Source organism: Mustelus asterias, chromosome 5 (assembly GCF_964213995.1).
Source record: "Mustelus asterias chromosome 5, sMusAst1.hap1.1, whole genome shotgun sequence".
Classification (NCBI taxonomy): Eukaryota; Metazoa; Chordata; class Chondrichthyes; order Carcharhiniformes; family Triakidae; genus Mustelus; species Mustelus asterias.
In genome coordinates this window covers 18,983,572-19,003,670 of record NC_135805.1, presented here as the reverse complement: position 1 = coordinate 19,003,670, position 20,099 = coordinate 18,983,572, and the positions used below count along the sequence as shown (strand labels likewise).

Below are 20,099 nucleotides of genomic sequence, written 5' to 3'. Positions count from 1 at the left end.
AATACCAGTCTGCGGAAAAGGGTTTGGAGACACTCGTTCTCCATGTGCCTCAGTCTCCAACTCCAACCGCCCCACACACCCCATCTCCCTCAACCCTGCCTCACCAATGTCCACCCACGAACTGGACATCACTTCAATCTTAGAATCATTGAATCTCTACAATGCAGAAGGAGGCCATTCAGCCCATTGATCCTGCACTGACAACACCCAGACCCTATCCCCGTAACCCCACGTATTTACCCGAGCTAGCCCCGTGATACTAAGCAGCAAATTAGCATGGCCAATCAACCTAAGCTGCACGTCTCTGGACTGTGGGAGGAAACCGGAGTACCCGGAAGAAACCCACGCAGACACAGGGAGAACATACAGACTCCACACTGTCACCCAAGGCTGGAATTGAACCCGGGTACCTGACGCGGTGAGGTAGCAGTGCTAACCACTGTGCCACCCTGCTGCCCTGGATGGTGTCACGGGTTTATTATGCTCAGTTTCCACACTTCTGTTTTTTAAAATTCATTCTTTGAACATGAGTCTGAGGTCACGTACCAACCGACTCAAGAACAGCTTCTTCCCTGCTGCTGTCAGACTTTTGAATGGACCTACCTCACACTAAGTTGAGCTTTCTCTACACCCTAGCTATGACTGTAACACTACATTCTGCACTCTCTCCTTTCCTTCTCTATGAACGGTATGCTTTGTCTGTATAGCGCGCAAGAAACAATACTTTTCATGTGATAAATCAAATCAAATGAGTGTTGTTGGCTGGCCAGCATTTATTGCCCATCCCTAGTTGCCAGAGGGCAGTAAAGAGTCAACCACGTTGCTGTGGCTCTGGATTCACACATAGGCCAGACCAGGTAAGGACAGCAGATTTCCTCCCCTAAAGGACATTAGTGAACCAGATGGGTTTTTCTGACAATCGACAACGGTTTCATGGTCATCAGTAGATTCTTAATTCCAGATTTCTTTAAATTGAGTTCAAATTCCACCATCTGCCGTGGCGGGATTCGAACCCGGGTCCCCAGAACATTAGCTGAGTTTCTGGATTAGTAGTCCAGCGATGATACCACTAGGCCGTCGCCTCCCCCTCTGTAAATGAAATGTGCTGTGCCTTCTTCTTTCAAGACGAAATGAAAGGAAACCTGAGTTGTTAATGTGGGGCTTGATCTCTCTCCATGGGCCTGTGAACATGTGTTTGTGCTGTTGGCACCTGGTGGAGGGGTGGGGGGGGGGGATATTCCGCCAGCAGTAACAGCAGTCCGACACACTGGCAGTCAGGAGGACTGTGTGGTCTTTCTTCAGATGCGCCAGTGTGTGGGCGCATGGTAATACGATGCTATTCAATGGGGAGCTGTACTCATGCTGTGGGAGGGCTGGGACAGGAGGCTGCTGTTGCCTCGAGCCACATGTGCATGCCATCTGTCGATCCCCAGCAGTAAAACATCCCAGCTACCTGGTGGGATTTTCCTTCAATTTTGTTTTTAATGACGGAATAATCCTCGAGCGGAGGCTGCCAAAGTCGGACACCCACAGGCACTGGGAAGTGTGCTGAGGCTGGAATGAAAGATCAACGTGTTCCTGCGATAAGAGTGCGGGGTGGGGGGGGTGTGGGGGTGGGCGGCCGGGGGGGGGGGGGGGGGGGGGGGCGGGGGGATTAAAATTGTACACGGGCGGCATGGTAGCACAGTGGTTAGCACTGCTGCTTCACAGCTCCAGGGTCCCGGGTTCGATTCCCGGCTCGGGTCACTGTCTGTGTGGAGTTTGCACATTCTCCTCGTGTCTGCGTGGGTTTCCTCCGGGTGCTCCGGTTTCCTCCCACAGTCCAAAGATGTGCGGGTTAGGTTGATTGGCCAGGTTAAAAAATTGCCCCTTAGAGTCCTGGGATGTGTAGGTTAGAGGGATTAGCGGGTAAAATATGTGGGGGTAGGGCTTGGGTGGGATTGTGGTCGGTGCAGACTCGATGGGCCGAATGGCCTCCTTCTGCACTGTAGGGTTTCTATGATTTCTATGATAAATTGCTCCAACACAGCTTAATTGTCAACTTCTTGCAACGTGGGTTGGCACGGTGGCACAGTGGTTAACACTGCTGCCTCACAGCGCTAGGGACCCAGATTCGATTCCCAGCTTGGGTCACTGTCTGTGTGGAGTCTGCACGTTCTCCCCGTGGCTTTCCTCCGGGTGCTCCCACAGTCCGAAAGTCGTGCTGGTTAGGGTGCATTGGCCGTGCTAAGTTCTCCCTCAGTGTACCCGAACAGGCGCTGGATTGTGGCGACTGGGCGATTTTCACAGTAACTTCATTGCAGTGTTAACGTGAGTTTACTTGTGACGCTAATAAATAAACTTTAAACTTGTAGTAAGGACCCGCTGAGGACCAGAATCTGACCAATCTGAGGAATGCTCCATTGCAAATTGCCAGGGTAGGCAATGGTCTAGTGGTATTATCCCTGGATTATTAATCCAGAAATTTAGCTAATTGGGACCCGGGTTCGAATTCCGCTACGGCAGATGGTGGAATTTGAATTCAATAAAAAATACTTGGAACTAAGAATCTACTGATGATCATGAAACCATTGTCGATTGTCAGAAAAACTCATCTGGTTCACTAATGTCTTTTAGGGAAGGTAATCTGCTATTCTTACCCAGTCTGGACTACATGTGACTCCAGAGCCACAGCAATGTGGTTTAATCTCAACTGCCCTCGAGCAACTAGGGATGGGCAATAAATGCTGGTCAGCCAGTGGTGCCCATGTCCCATGAATTATTAAAAAAACATTCATCTGTATCAGAAGTCTGCAAAGCTACAACAACTAATATTCTGGCGATCCAAGTTCGAATCCCGCCATGGCAGATGGCGGAATTTGAATTTAATTTTTTTTAAATCTGGAGTTAAGAATCTACTGATGACCATGAAACCATTATTGATTGTCATAGAATCATAGAATCCCTACCGTGCAGAAGGAGGGCATTCAGCCCATCGAGGGTGCACCAACAATAATCCCACCCAGGTCCTATCCCCATAACCCCATGTATTTACCCTAGCTCGTCCCCTGATACGAAAGTTCAATTTAGCGTGGCCAATCCACCTAACCCATACATCTTTCGGACTGTGGGTGGAAACCGGAGCACCCGGAGGAAACCCACACAGACACGGGGAGAACGTGCAGACTCCACACAGAGCCAGGAATCGAACGTGGTCCCTGACGCTGTGAGGCAGCAGTGCTAACCACTGAATGTGAATTCAATAAAAAATATCTGGAATTAAGAATCTACTGATGACCATGAAACCATTGTCGATTGTCAGAACAACCCATCTGGTTCACCGATTTCCTTTAGGAAAGGAAATAGGCCATCGTTTCTCGGTCTGGCCTACATGCAACTCCAGAGTCACAGCAATGTGGTTGACTCTCAACTGCCAACGAGGGATGGGCAATAAATGCTGGCGAACCAGTGACGCCAATGTCCCACGAATGAATAGAATAAGAGCTGTGGCTGCTGCTGGGAGACTGGAAGTGGAAACAAGGGCACTGGGAGCCAAGGCGCACATTTGAAGGACGCCCTTTTGATTGGAAATGTAAAGGGTGGTACGAGTGCCAGAGACACAGGATTCTGTCTCGGTGGGCAACTCTCGGGGTCATAGGATCACAGTTCTTGTTGGCCAGACGGTTCACATTCCCACACGCACACATTTGACGGCTGCTTCTGCAGAAACCTCTGCTGAGAATGTCTGTTATGCAGTGATCCTTATGGCTGCAAAATAAACGAGGCAGGAAAATGCATTAAAAAGGGGGGAAGCCAAAGAGACCCGTGGTAAAAGGAGCTTCTGTTTGACAAAACACGCAGTCGGCACTTAATGTGCCATCACCTTTTTCCACATTGGCACCATGGCATGTTTCCCTGTAAAACTACAAGAATTCTCGTGTCACCGACTGGATGTGGATTTAAGAGCTTCTTGCTTCTCTGAGAAGCTGCCAGGTGCACAAGGCCAAGGTAAATTGTTCCTTTTCCTTTGTAAACGCAGTCGCTCTGCCCACCAGAGAAAGTGATGATCAAGCAGAGGTTTATGGGCCTGGGAACACTGCTCTCCCCTCACTGGCACGGCAGGGAAAATGGCGGCCCGCTTGGCCCAGGCACTCGGCTTCCAATGTTACGAGCTGTGTCCACCCAGCTTTTACTCTTTCAAATGCAATTCCGGCACCTTCTATCCACTGAATGAAGCTGCTTGGATTCGTGGCAACCCGTGGTGAATGTTGAGTACTGGCAGTGAACAATCCTTAAACGTATTTTCAACTACACAACAAAATGCTTTGTTTCCGGTGAAGGATGTCCTTGCTATAGAGGGAGTACAGCAAAGGTTTACCAGGCTGATTCCTGGGAATGGCAAGTCTGTCATATGAGGAGAGACCATGTCAGTTAGGATTATATTCACTGGAGTTTAGAAGAGTGAGAGGGGATCTCATAGCAACTTATAAAATTCTAACAGGGTTAGACAGGGTAGATTCAGAAAGAATGTTCCCAATGGTGGGGGAGTCCAGAACTAGAGGTCATAGTTTGAGGATAAGGGGTAAACCTTTTAGAACTGAGGTGAGGAGAAATTTTTTCACCCAGAGGGTGGTGAATGTATGGAATTCACTACCACAGAAAGTAGTTGAGGCCAAAATGTTGTCTGATTTCAAGAAGGAATTAGATATAGCTCTTGGGGCTAAAGGGATCAAGGGATATGGTGGGGGGGAAGGGATATTGAATTTGGTCATCAGCCATGATCAAATAAATGGCGGAACAGGCTTGAAGGTCCAAATGGCCTACTCCTGCTTCTAGTTTCTATGATTAATAGATGTTCAAACAAATGATTTTGGTGATGGAAGTCAGTGTAAGTCAGTAAGGGCTGGAGTGAGAGGGGCTCAGTGCAAATGTGCGTCCCAGCCACGGACTCCCACATGCCAGAGCAGGCTCGAAGGGCCGGATGGCCTACTCCTGCTCCTAGCTTCTATGTTTCCGTACTCCTGACGAAAGGCAGATTCCATCCCAGACTCCCGTGGAACTTCTTATTGCCTGATCGAGAGGTCGTGAGTTGACGGTGAGGCTATTTGAAGTTGCATTCCTATTCAGAATAACTGTTCAGCATTTAACTGTCCCTAATTGGTTCTGCAAGGAGCAAAATTAAAAAACAATTCACATTTCCAGTTTTGTTAAATCTGTTCAAAACGAACGAACAGATGTGAGCAACAGGGCAGTTGGCAACTTGTTAGTTTCTTCTGTTGAGGCAAGCTGCCCTTTCAATCCCTCTGCCAAACAGCTGGCTGCAGTTGGGACAAGTCAGGAGTGTGCTGGATGGGTGCAGCTCCAACACTCAAGAAACTCAACACTATCCAGGACAAAGCAGCCTGCTTCATTGGCACCCCATCCACAATCATTCATTCCATCCATCACCAACGCACGGTGGCAGCCGTGTGACCCATCTACAAATTCCACCGCAGGAACTCACCACAGCACCTAGAAGGACAGGGGCCGCAGATTCATGGGAAGACTGCCCCCTCAGAGGTCCCCTCCAAGTCACTCACCATCCTGAGCTGGAAATATGTCACCGCTCCTTCACTGTCATTGGGTCAAAATCCTGGATTTCCCAGGATTGTGGGTGTATCTACACCAAATGCACTGCTGCCTCAAGAAGACAGCTCACCACCTCCTTCGCGAGGGCAATTAGGAATGGACAATAAATGCTGGCCCTGTGACGCCCACATTCCATGAAAGAATAAAAACGAAACATTACAGTCAGGACTAGGAAGGGAAGATGGAGTTCAAAGATAGTAGATTCCAGGAGGAGAGAAGATTGAGGTTGTATCCTTTGTAGTTGCAAGGTCAGATGTTTGAGGATGTAGCTTTTATGGAGTGGAAGGAAGCGGAGATTAAGGATACAGCAGCTAGATTATGAGAAAAACTTGAAATCACTAAAAAAAAGTGTTTCCTCTAAACTACTTGTGCGCTTGGCCAAATAGCAACCTGGAAGGTGCCACACACACCACTCACAAGTACGTAGAAACATAGAAACTAGAAGCAGGAGTAGGCCATTCGGCCCTTCGAGCCTGCTGCACCATTCATTTTGATCATCAAATTCAATATTCTGATTCCCCCCCCTTCCCCCCATATTCCATGATCCTTTTAGCTCCAAGAGCAAGATCTAATTTATTTTTGAAATCACACGTTTTGGCCCCAACTACATTCTGTGGTAGTGAATTCCACACATTCACCACCCTCTGGGTGAAGAAATTTCTCCTCATCTCATTTCTAAAAGGTTTACCCCTTATCCTCAAACTATGAGCCCTAGTTCTGGAACCCCCCACCATCGGGAACATTCTTTCTGAATCCACCCTGTCTAATTTTGATACATTTCTCCCTTTAAGATACTGCATGCGAATAGCCATGCAAAAAAATAATATAAAAGTTTTTTGTTTATTAGTGTCACAAGTAGACTTACATTAACACTGCAATGAAGTTACTGTGAAAATTCCCCAGTCGCCACACTCCAGTGCCTGTTCGTGTACACTCAGGGAGAATTTAGCATGGCCAATGCAACCTAACCAGCACATCTTTGGAGTGTGGGAGGAAGCCGGAGCACCCGGAGGAAACCCACGCAGACACGGGGAGAACATGCAAACTCCACACGGACAGTGACCCAAGCCGGGAATCGAAGCCAGGTCCCCGGCGCTGTGAGGCAGCAGTGCTAATCACTGTGCCACCATGCCACCCACAAAGCACCAAGGTCCGAACTTGGATTGCTGGATTCAGAGTCCAGAGTGCTCACCATTACACCGCAGAAAGTGCACTACCACTTTCACAGTTACTTCACTGCAGTGTTAATGTAAGCCTGCTTGTAATACTAATAAATAAACTTTAAAACAGAAGCCAGTGCACGCCACAGTGAAAAAAAAGGCTTTTCCTTTTGTGAGGTCTTAAGGGAAAGTGGATTGGAATAGGATAGAATTCTCACAGAATCCCTACAGTTAAGAAGGAGGCCATTCGGCCCATCGAGTCTGTACTGACCACAATCCCACCCACGCCCTATTCCTGTAACCCCACATATTTACCCTGCTAATCCCCCTGACACTAAGGTCAATTTAGCATGGCCAATACACCTAACACGCACAACTTTGGAGTGTGGGAGGAAACCGGAGTACCCAGAGGAAGTCCACTCAGAAAGTACAAACTCCACACAGATAATCACCCGAGGCTGGAATTGAACCCGAGTCCCTGGCACTGTGAGGCAGCAGGGCTAACCACTGCACCACCCTTAAACAGAGCAGGAAACAGAGCAGTGAGTTTTGATTTTAACTCAGTGAGGATGAAGAATGGGCAGTATTTAGGACAGGACAATGGAGTTCAGAAGGAACAAGAATTGAAAAACACTGCCGTACATATGGCCAGCAGATCCAAGAACCCGATGGGACTGCTGACTAAAGCGTTGTCAAGTTTTCAGTCCACCTTGTTGTGGTAACAAGCTGCTGGATTTGAGTGAGAGCAAGGTCGCTTGAGTCTCTCGGTGCCTACATCGCTCTCCCTCTTTCTATCACTTTCTTTGGACAGCTGTGTAAACTAAAATGGGGAAAATACAACATTTGGCACTAATTGGGCCCAAAGGTATTTCCTTTCATCCAGCGATCTTGCTGCTGAACAACAGATATCTCTCATATCACCGGGAGTTAGAGTTGCTGGGGTTCTTTTGCGATACAGGGGCACTGCAATAGACGTTCCAGAGCTGAGGATTTTAAATCTTTCAGAGATTCTCAGTCATGGGTTTGTGTGAAATCATAGAATCACTACGGTGCAGAAGAAGGCCATTCAGCCCATCGAGCCTGCATCGATGACAATCCCACCCAGCCCCTATCGCCATAACCCAACGTATTTACCTTGCTAGTCCCCCTGACACTAAGGGGCAATTTGGTATGGCCAACCAACCTAACCCAAGTCTGAAAGATGTGCTGGTTAGATGCATTGGCCCAATGCTAAATTCAGAACATGAGTGCGGCAACTGGAGGATTTTCATAGTAATTTCATTGCAGTGTAAATGTAAGTCTACTTGTGACACTATTAAAAAAACTAAAACTAAACTAACCCACACATCTTTGGAGTGTGGGAGGAAACCAGAGCACCCGGAGGAAACCCACGCAGACACAGGGAGAATGTGCAAACTCCACACAGACAGTGACCTGAGACTGGAATTGAACCCATGTCCCTGCCACTGTGAGGCAGCAGTGCTAACCACTGTGCCACCATGCCACCTGTTTTGTACAACCAGAAATTTGGAGTAAGTTGCATGGCAGGAAAGCATACATCAGCTGTGAGTCCAGAACTAGGGGCCATAGTTTGAGGATAAGGGGGAAACCTTTTAGAACTGAGGTGAGGAGAAATTTCTTCACCCAGAGGGAATTCACTACCACAGAATATAGCTGAGACCAAAACGTTGTCTGATTTCAGGAAGAAATTAGATATCGCTCTTGGGGCTAAAGGGATCGAGGGATATGGGGGGAGAGGGGATCAGGATATTGAATTTGATGATCAGCCATTATCAAAATGAATGGTGCAGCAGACCCGAAGGGCCAAATGGCCTACTCTTGCTTCTAGTTTCTATGTTTCTATGTTTTACATCACTAGTCATGCCCAATGGGGACTCGATGGGCCAAATGGCCTCCTTGTATGCTGTAAATAATTCTACAATGCTGACTTCAAAATATCTCAAAGTGCTTTGGCCGCTAATAAAGTACCTTTTTCTGAACAACACTTTTTTATGGTAGTTTCCTCAAACTGCAACGTTATAATGTTTAGATCTTCTGTTTGCTAGGACACGATAGAGAGTTCCCATGCTCTGCTACCTGTACCCTGACAATGTTTCTTACTTCTCTGGGGGAGCCGATGGCCTACTGGTGTTATTGCTAGGATATTAATCTATTAATTCAGCTAATGCTCTGGGGACCTGGGTTCAAATCCCACCACGGCAGATGGTGGAATTGGAAATCAATAAAAATAATTCTGGAATTAAGAATCTACTGAATGACCATTGTCCATTGTCAGAAAAATCCATCTGATTCACTAAAGTCCTTCAGGGAAGGAAATCTTCCGTCCTTACCCGGTCTGGCCTACATGTTACTCCAGAGCCACAGCAATGTGGTTGATTCTCAACTGCCCTCCAAGGGCAACTAGGGATGGGCAATGAATGCCGGCCAGCCAGCGACGCCCATGTCCCACGAGTGAATTAAAGAAAAACCTTCCCAACATGTCTAAATTCTCACAGAGTCCTTAAGGCACAAAAGGAGACGGGAGGTCATTCAGCCCATCGAGTTCATACTGGCCACCTGCAGAGCAATCCAGTCAGTCTCACTCCCCGCACATGCCCCTTATAGTCCAGTAAATTGATTTCCTTACACTGTTCTTCCAGTTTCTTTTTGAAATCATTGATTGTTTTCGCTTCCACCACGTGCGCAGGCAACAAAGTTCCAGGTCATTACCATTCACTGGGTTAAAGCGTTTGGCCTCTTATTCCTGTAACGCTGGCCCAAAATCTTAAACCTATTCTTCTGCCATCAGTTCATTGGAAGAGCTTTTCCTTGCCGACTTTAAGCCTGTCATAATCTTATGCACTTCCATAAAATCTCCCTTCAATCTCCTTTGCTCCAAGAGGAACGACCTCAAATTATCCAGCTTTACCTTGCAAGAAAAGAATTGATGTTTCGAGTCCAGATGACCCTTTGTCAAAGCTTTGACGAAGGATCATCTGGTCTCGAACCATCAACTCTTTCTCTCCTTACAGATGCTGCCAGACCTGCTGAGATTTTCCAGCATTTTCTGTTTTCATCTTAGAACACTAATGGGCAATTTAGCATGGCCATTCCACCTAACCCACACGTCTTTGGACCGTGGGAGGAAACCGGAGCACCCGGAGGAAAACCACGCAGACACGGGGAGAATATATAAACTCCACACAGTGACCCGAGGCCAGAATCAAACCCGGGTCCCTGGCGCTGTGAGGCAGCAGTGCTAACCACTGGGCCGCCCACCACAGAAAAGTGCTAAAGTTTTGAAAGTTTATTTATTTGTCACACGTAGGCTTACATTAACACTGCAATGAAGTTACTGTGAAATTCCCCTAGTTGCCACACTCTGACACCTGTTCGGGTACACTGAGGGAGAATTTAGCATGGCCAATGAACACAACCAGCATGTCTTTTGGACTGTGGGGGGAAACCGGAGCACCCGGAGGAAACCCACACAGACACAGGGAGGACGTGCAGACTCCACACCGACAGAGACCCAAGTGGGAAAGCGAACTTGGGTCCCTGGCGCTGTGAGGCAGCAGTGTTACCACTGTGCCACCATGCTGCCCAGGCTATCAAAAACAACAACAACAACTTGCATTTATATATCGCCTTCAATGTAGTCAAAGGATCCCATGACACTTCACAGGGGCAATAACAAACAACATTTAACATCCAGTCACATGAGGAATACAAGGCAGAGGGGAATCGAATCAGTGGATTTTAAGGTGTATTCTGAAGATGGGAGTGAGGTGGAAGCGGTGGATTGATTTCGAGAGACAAGAGCTTATCGCCTTGGCAGCCCGGACACTATGGTGGAGTGATTGAAGCCAGAGCTAGAGGAGTGTAGTTATCTTGGTGGGTTAGCGGGTCAGATGAGTCATAATGTCATGCCGCTCAGAAAAAGACCCTTCGGCCCATTGTGTCCATGCCGGCCGTCAAGCACCTAGCTACTCTAATTCCATTTTCCAGCAATTGTCCGTAACCAGGACAAGAATGCTATGATTGGGGCCTTTGCCCAAGTGGGATACAATAAAAGTACAGATATCCCACAAATGCCACTGCCTGAATTCACAAATGAAGGGCAGTTCCTCAGCTGGGGGTCTGTCAACAGTCACCGACTTCAGGAAGCGTAGTGGAGGACATGCCCCTGTCCACATCTACATCAACGGGGATGAAGTGGAAATGGTCGAGAGCTTCAAGGTTTTAGGTGTCCAGATCACCAACAGCCTGTCCTGGTCCCCCCATGCCGACACTATAGTTAAGAAAGCCCACCAACGCCTCTACTTTCTCAGACCACTAAGGAAATTTGGGAAATCCACTACAACTTTTACAGATGCACCATCAAAAGCATTCTTTCCGGATGTATCACAGCTTGCCCAAGGCCGCAAGAAACTACAAAGGGTCGTGATGAAGCCCAGTCCATCACACAAACCAGCCTCCCATCCATTGACACTGTCTACATTTCTCACTGCCTCAGCAAAGCAGCCAGCATAATCAAGGACACCACGTACCCCGGACATTCTCTCTTCCACCTTCTTCCATCGGGAAAAAGATACAAAATTCTGAGGTCATGTACCAACCAACTCAACAACAGCTTCTTCCCTGCTGCCATCAGACTTTTGAATTGATCTACCAAATATTACATTGATCTTTCTCTACACCCTAGCTATGACTGAGACGCTACATTCTGCACTCTCTCCTTTATTTCGCTATGAACGGTATGCTTTGTCTGTATAGTGCACAAAGAAACAATACTTTTCACTGTATAGTAATACATGTGACAATAATAAATCAAATCAAATTAAAAAAAGCCATACAGCAGAGAAAAAGCCCCTTCAGTCCATCGTATCTGCACCTATCTATTCTAATTCCATTTTCCAGCACTTGGTCCACAACCAGGACAAAGAGCAAAGAACAAACAAAATTTCAGCACAGGAAAGGCCCTTTGGCCCTGCAAGCCTGCACTGACCATACTGCCCATCTGAACTAACACCCCCTGCCCTTCCGGGACCATATCTCTCTATTCCCATCCTATTCATGTATCTGTCATTAGAAGTCATAAAGAATATTATAATTGAGGCCTTTGCTCAAACGAGAGTCAATGAAAGTACAGACTAATGCCACCGTCTGAATTCACAAGACCAGTTCCTCAGCTGGGGGTCTGTCAATGGAACTGTGACCCAGTGTGAGTCACCATCTTCAGAAAAGATGTGGTGAATTTTCCCCTTTCTTTCCCCTTTGGAAAATGAATCTTCGACGATGCTGCGTCCGTGTCATCTGACAGCTTTGATTCTGAAAGGAAGAAAGGGGCTTTTCTTTTCCACAATCCATTGAGAGGACTGACCTTCGACCTTCAGGGCTGTCTGTTTCCACTTGTTGTCGAGTTCTGGCATGTGGAGCTACACACAGTGTCAGTGTTCCAGAACCTTCTGCTCACGCCAGGCAGTCAGGGAGCTGATTCCATCAACAAACACATTGACTTCGAAAGACAGCAAGCAGGAGGTTTGGGGGGGGGATAGGGGTTGGGGGGGGGGGGGGTGTGGTGTGTTGCTGGGGTTGGTGAGTCGGGGGCATGGTGATGGTAGATTTGTGGGTCACTACATGCGTAAACCTGAAGAACTCTGCTGCCCATATCTTAACTTGCACAAAGACTTCCATTCACCCCATCCTCACAGACTTACATTGGTTTGGGACCCATCAACGTCTCAAAGTTAAAATTCTGATTATCATGTTCAAAAACCTCCATGGCCTCACCCTTCTCCGTACCTCCACGACCTGCACCAACCCTCCAGCCCCGCCGTGAAATCCGCAGTCTTCCAATCTTGTACCTCGTGCATTTCCAATTATCTTTGCTCCACTATTGGGGGCGATGCCATCAGCTGTCTGGGTGCTAACCTCCGGATTTCCCTCTCTGAGCTGCTTCACCACCATCCCTCTGTCTCTCTCTCTCTATCTCTCATTAACTCCTCTGTTGGGATGTTGTGGGGGAGGAGAACTGAATTCAGCAGGGGTTTGGCCAGGAAGATTAGCACATCAGTAGCAGCATCCTGCACTGCAGACTGGCTGTCTCTGCATATACATGAAATAGTCAGCTCGGACAAAGGGGATGTTTCGCTATATCTATCAATAGGACACAGCTGAATGTCCTTGCTAGCAGCGCCGAAACTATAATAATGACATGATTAAATGACCATTGTTTGAACGGACATTCCATCCATCCACCACTAAAGGTTATGACATTACCAATAGGACGTAATTAAACAGCTATTGTCTCGGGCCTGCCTCTTTGTATCATATGTAACTAATTTACTGGTGTGCGTGACTAGAAACAATTTTCTTCACCAGAAGTTGTGTCCTATAAAAAAGGCTGACTGTACACACTTGAGCAGAGCAGACTGAAGAAGCCATGGGAATTCTTCAATTCTCCTCTCCTTATCGATAAGAAGGCAATAAAGGATCCATCACTCGCAAATGCTGTGTCCGAATATCTTTTTAGCTCCAACAATGTACCTCTAAATCTACCTCATTGACCAAGCTTTTGGTCACCTATCTTAATGTTGCCTTCCTTGGCTCATGGAAACATAGTAAATAGGAGCAGGAGGAGGTCCATTCGGTCCTTCAAGCCTGCTCCACCATTCATTACGGTCATGGCTGATCATCCAACTCAATAGCCCGATCCCGCCTTCCCCCCATTTCCTTTGATCCCCTTCGGCCCCAAGTGCTACATCTCACTGCTTCTTGAAAACACATAGGCCGGAATTCTCTGGCCGTTCACACTGGTAGGATTCTCCAGACCTGCCAGCAACGCACCCCCACCCACGGGTTTCCCGCCAGCGTGGGGTGGTGTCTGCGGCGGGACCAGAGAATCCCGCCGCTCGCAAACAACGTGCCACCTTCCACCGGCAGGAAAATGCTAGAAGGACAAAACATTGCATGGTCCCTTTAATAGCTGGTTTTGTTTCAGTGCTTGGAGGTTTAAAATGCAAAGTACATCCAAAGTCCCAGACTGAAACATTTGTATACAAATCCAAGGCCAGACAACAGGGTTGCCTTGGTAACAGGCTTTAGACATTTGAATGTTTGAATTTTGCCCAATAAATTTAAAGCAAGCACTCAGCTCCCAAGAACCTATAAGATTTGAATTTGATGTTGTTGACAGCAGCAGACCAATCCCATTGTAGGAAAATTGATAGTTCATCACGGGTATAAAAGCGAACGTTAGGGGGAAAAGTGGGATTTAACAACTGCCATCTCTCAAGTTGAGAGGGAGGGAGGAGCTCTCCTCTCTGTCAGCTGTATATATCTCTTCAGAGAACATATCATCTCACCAGCGAGAGGTACCCAAAGAACAAAGAACAAAATTGCAGCACAGGAACAGGCCCTTCGGCCCTCCAAGCCTGCACCGATCATGCTGCCCGACTTAACTAAAATCCCCTGCCCTTCCGGGGACCATATCCCTCTATTCCCATCCTATTCATGTACTTGTCAAGACGCCCCTTAAAAGTCACTACCGTATCCGCTTCCACTACCTCCCCCCGGCAACGAATTCCAGGCACCCACCACTCTCTGTGTAAAATATTTGCCTCGTACATCTCAGAAGAAGAACTCACAAACCGTGGGAAATCCACAGAATAACTCCAAAAGTTTCCGAAAGCCACAAAACCTGGTTGTATTTTTTGAAAGTGACGTACTTCTATCATTATATTTTTGATTGATGAATGGATATTGTAGCTATTTGAACAACATTCCAATAGAACCTTATTTTATTCGGTATGTCACTTGTTTAGTTAAAGTTCCCTGTTAGTTAAAGAAATAATTGTTAAATGTTCACGTTAAAGTGTCAGGTATTTCTGTTAGTTAACCACTAAATGTTACTGAAGGACAATTCACATCTTCCCACCCACTTTTAACAGATTACAAAGTGAGGCATTCCACTTTGGGAAACGTTATGTCTTAAAGGGGAAAAACCTCTGCATCGTAACACTATGTGGAGATGCCGGCGTTGGACTGGGGTAAACACAGTAAGACACTTATTGTAAACACTTAACACTTATTGTCATAACACTATTCACAGGAACTAGTACAGAAGCCCCATCAAGGCTTCTTCAACAGCACCTCCCAAGCCTGGGGCCTAGGAGGACAAACATAGCAGCCGAGGTCGTTCCTTCATTCACAACTCAATTCCACTTACAACGAGTTCTGCAAACCGGGCGTTGAGTTCATCGGCGGGCGGGATTGGAAGGGAGAATTCCAGGAGCTGTAACGGCACACTGCTGTCCTTGAATGTGATCTCTGGGTGATCACTGCTCTGGAAGCAACAAAGGAATCCAAATACATGCCTGTTCCTCTTGCGTGGCGCCATTGTCACCGTCTGTCGTGCTAGCTATAGTTCATGATCTGTCAAAAAGGATAGAAAACAGGAGTAGTGAATAAATGCCATGCACTTGGCAACGTCTGCAATCTAAATTTGTCTAAAGGGTGTTCCTAAGAGAAGGCAACCTTGACTTAGACATGCAAGGGAAGGAAATGGCATTGTGGTATTGTCACTGGACTAGTAATCCACAAACCCAGGGTGAAACTCGAGTGACCCGGGTTCGAATCCCACCAAGGCAGATGGTGGAAATTAGAATTCAATACAAATTTGGAATTAAAGGTATACTGATGATAATTGTCATAAAAACCCATCTGGTTCAGCAATTCTCTTCAGTGAAGGAAATCTGCCCTTATTGCATTGTCTGGCTTACAGGATGGCACGGTGGCACAGTGGTTAGCACTGTTGCCTCACAGCGCCAGAGGCCTGGGTTGGGTGACTGTCTATGTGGAGTTTACATGTTCTCCCCGTGTCTGCGTGGGTTTCCTCCGGGTGCTCCGGTTTCCTCACACTTCCAAAAATGTGCGGGTTAGGATGATTGGCCGTGCTAAATTGCTCCTTAGTGTTAGGGGGATGTCAGAAGGATTGGCGGGGTAAATATGTGGGGTTATGGGGATAGGTGGGATTGTTGTCGGTGCAGGCTCGATGGGCCAAATGGCCTCCTCCTGCACTGTAGGGATTCTATGATTCTACGTGACTCCAGAGCAACAGCACCTAACTACCCTCAGGGATGGGCAATAAATGCTGGCCCAGCCGGTGACGCCCACAGCCGATGAACGAATATATAAAAAAACAAACTGATACGGTGATACCATGTTACGCAATTGGGCCAGTGATCTACAGAACATGAGTTCAACTTCTATCCTTTGCAGTTTAAGAATCTGAATTCAGTTTTAAAATCTGGAAATGAAAAATAGTATCAGGAAAAGTGGCTGGAAAGATGATTGTGAAAATGTAAATGGCTCACTAATGTCTCTTAAGGAATAGAATCTGCTTTCCTTGCCTGGTCTGGCCTTTATGTGATTCCTGTCCCACACCAGTGTGATTGAGTGTTACACTGCATTGATCGAGCAAACTCTCAAACTGTTACCAATGGCGCAAGAAGATGTCCATACCCCAAGAACGAACAAAACTAAAAGTAACCAAAAGAGAAAATGCTGGAAAATCTCAGCAGGTCTGGCAGCATCTGTAAGGAGAGAAAAGAGCTGACGTTTCGAGTCCACATGACCATTTGTCATCAGATATCAATGATACCTCCTAATTTAGTATCAGACCCAAACTTATTAACCTTGGCCTTGTACATTCACATCCTAATCATTTATATAAATAACGGAGAACAAGGGTCCCAAAATTAACCCCAAGACACACCACTCACTGGCCTCCAGTCCGAGAAACAACCATTGGCCATCGCCCTCTGTTTTCTATCATGGAACCAATTTTGAATCCAATTAGTAAGCTCTCCCTGGATCCCATGCGACCTAACCTTCCAGACTAACCTACCAAGCAGGACCATGTCAAACGCCTTGCTAAAGTCCATATAAACGATATCTACTGCCCTACCCACATCCACTCTCTTGGTTACCTCCTCAAAAAACTCCAAAAGATTTGTCAGACAAGGCTTCCCACGCACAAAGCCATGCTGACTATCCCTAATCAGACCTTGAGGATCCAAAGGTTGGTCGATCCTGTCCCTCAGAAGCCCCTCCAGCAACTTACCCACCACCAATGTCAGGTTCACTGGCCTGTAATTCCCTGGCTTGTTTTTGCTATCCTTCTTAAACAACGGAACAACATTAGCCACCCTCCAGTCTTCCAGAACTTTGCCATGAGTTTGAAAGGATTGCAGATTGGGTGAAGAATTAGGTAGATTTATGATAGGTGATTCTCAAGTCTAAGTTTAAATTTATTTATTAGTGTCACAAGTAGGCTTACATTAACACTGCAATGAAGTTACTGTGAAAATCCGCTAGTCGCCACACTCTGGCGCCTGTTTGTGTACACTGAGGGAGAATTTAGCATGGACCAATACACCTAACCAGCACAACTTTCGGACTGTAGGAGGAAACCGGAGCACCCGGAGGAAACCCATACAGACATGGGGTGAACGTGCAAACTCCACACAGACAGTGACACAAGCCGGGAATCAAACCCGGGTCCCTGGCACTGTGAGGCAGCAGTGCTAATCACCGTGCCACCATGCCGCCCCACTGTGCCACCAACAAAGGTGGGTAAATAGAGCTCAGAGTGGATCAGTCATGATTTTTGTGAATGGAAGGACATGTCTGAGGGGGCAGAAGGACATCCTCCAGTTCCTAATGTTGCTGTGAAGATTAAAAAACAAGTGTGCACGAGGAGCCCCACAGATATATAGGGGTGATCTTATAGAGGTCTATAAAATAGAGGAGCGTAGACCAGCCAGATAGTCGACATCTTTTCCCAAAGGTAGGGGAGTCTAAAACTAGAGGGCATAGGTTTAAGGTGAGAGAGGAGAGATACAAAAGTGTCCAGTGGTGAGAGTGTCTGGAACAAGCTGCCAGAGGTAGTAGTAGAGGCGGGTACAATTGTGTCTTTTAAAAAGCATTTAGACAGTTACATGGGTACGATGGGGAGAGGGATATGGGCCAAATGCGGGCAATTAGGACTTGCTTAGGGGTTTTAAAAAAGGGCGGCATGGACCAGTTGGGCCAAAGGGTCTGTATCCATGTGGTAAACCTCTATGACTCTATGTGTGGTGATGCAGTCAGGTTTTCTGTCAACACTGAACCAATCCTTCCTCATTCAGTGGAGCTGAAATGAAAAAAGGAGCTTTTCTCCCCCCTGTGTCTGGCAGGAGGAGTTGTATAATTGCTGTTCTGTAAACATTTTCCACTTTGAAACTGAAAGCAGGCACCAAAAAGGATGATTGAAGGGATGGTGAAATGGCAACTCACTCGTGGACTGGTAGCAGTGAACTATAATCAAGGGTGTCGGAGGCACAGTTCCAACCGCTATCATCTCCCTTTGTAACATGCACAAATACAAAGCTGCCAAGAGACCAGATGGTCACATTTCAGCTCTTCCAGCACCTTCTAATCGTCCAAAGGAATCAGGTGCACTAATGCTGCCAAAATACTGCTGAGGCATTACTACAGCCATCTCCCACTGCCAAGCACAGCGACGGCACTCTCTCTGTTAAAGGGAAGTATCTTGTCATCTGGAAAGAGAAAATTGCACAGGGAGGGGATGTCCTTGTGGTATTATCGCTAGATTATTAATCCAGAAACTCAGCAAATGTTCTGGGGACCCGGGTTCAAATCCTACCACGGCAGATGGTGGAATTTGAATTCAATTTTAAAAAATCTCTAATTAAGAATCTACTGATGACTATGAAACCGTTGTCGGGAAAACCTATCTGGTTCACTAATGTCCTTTAGGGAAAGAAACCTACCATCCTTACTTGGTCTGGCCTACATGTGACTCCAAAGCAATAGCAATGTGGTTGACTCTCCTTGGGCAACGAGGGATGGGCAATAAATGGTGGCCAGCCAGCGACGCCCATGTCCCATGAATGAATTTTTAAAAAACAATCAGGCCTCAATGAAAGGTCTAGACTGCAGGAATTATATGTGAATGCTACATTGCCGTAAGTTCAAAACATGTGGTTACGTGTTTCCACATCAGTGTGGCAAGTTAAGTCAACATTTTGGACATGTTGAAAGCGAAGGTTGCAGTGAAGGTTTACCAGGCTGATTCCAGGGATGGCGGGACTGATGTATGAGGAGAGATTGACTAGGTTAAGACTGTTTTCGCTGGAGTTCAGACGAATGAAGGGGGATCTCATAGAAACTTATAAAATTCTAACAGGACTAGACAGGGTAGATGCAGGGAGGATGTTCCCAATGGTGGGGGAGTCCAGAACCAGGGGTCACAGTCTGAGGATTCAGGGTAGACCATTTAGGACGGAGGTGAGGAGACATCTCTTCACCCAAAGAGTGGTGAGCCTGTGGGATTCATTACCACAGGAAGTAGTTGACATCAAAACATTAAATGTATTCAAGAGGCGGCTGGATGTAGCACTTGGGGCAAACGGGGTCAAAGGTTATGGGGAGAAAGCAGGATTAGGCTATTGAGTTGGACGATCAGCCATGATCGAAATGAATGGCGGAGCAGGTTCGAAGGGCCGAATGGCCTCCTCCTGCTCCTATCTTCTATGTTTCTATGTTTCCAAATAATCTAGCTCAGTTCAAGGTCTATTCAGGGATGGACAATAAATGCAGGCCTTGTCAATGACGCCCATGTCCCATGAAAGAATAAAGAGAGAAATGGTGAACTTTACTTCGCCCCCTGAAATAGCCTTGCCTTTATAAGGTGTCAAACTGAGAGCTGGGATGAGGTCCACCAAAGCCATTTGAAGGATGCAAGACTTCGGTTTGGTTGCCTTTCTCAGACTGCAGAATGCTGCTTCCTTCTCTAAAAGAAGTGACAGCGTGTTGGAACCGCCAGTATTACTGATGGACGGCACGGTGGCACAGTGGGTAGCACTGCTGCCTCACAGCGCCAGGGACCTGGTTCGATTCCCGGCTTGGGTCACTGTCTGTGTGGAGTTTACACATTCTCCCCGTGTCTGCGTGGGTTTCCTCCGGGTGCTCCGGTTTCCTCCCACAGTCCGAAAGACGTGCTGGTTAGGTGCATTGACCATGCTAAATTCTCCCTGAATGTACCCCAACAGGAGTGCGGCGACTAGGGAATTTCACAGTAATTTTATTGCAATGTTAATGTAAGACTTACTTGTGACTAATAAATAAACTTTATTTTTTTACATTACTTTTACTTTAAAACATGTGAATGACATGCGGCCTTGTCACTGTCGCTTCAAGCACTGTCCTAACTCCAGCTTGCTAGGCTGCAGATTAATTTGGTTGCGGGGGGGCGTGGGGGGGAGC

At 46.9% G+C, this 20,099-nt stretch overlaps 1 protein-coding gene across 2 annotated transcripts in view; it reads right to left on the bottom strand.

Annotated features, from left to right (window-relative positions):
* daam2 (dishevelled associated activator of morphogenesis 2) overlaps window positions 1-20,099 on the bottom strand; it is a 355,177-nt gene that overhangs the window by 201,723 nt on the left and 133,355 nt on the right. For both annotated transcript variants that reach the window (XM_078212233.1, XM_078212234.1), the window contains exon 2: window positions 14,998-15,203. In XM_078212233.1, the coding sequence (XP_078068359.1) occupies window positions 14,998-15,168 (171 nt within the window). In that variant the 5' untranslated portion in view covers window positions 15,169-15,203. The remainder of the gene's footprint in view (window positions 1-14,997; window positions 15,204-20,099) is intronic.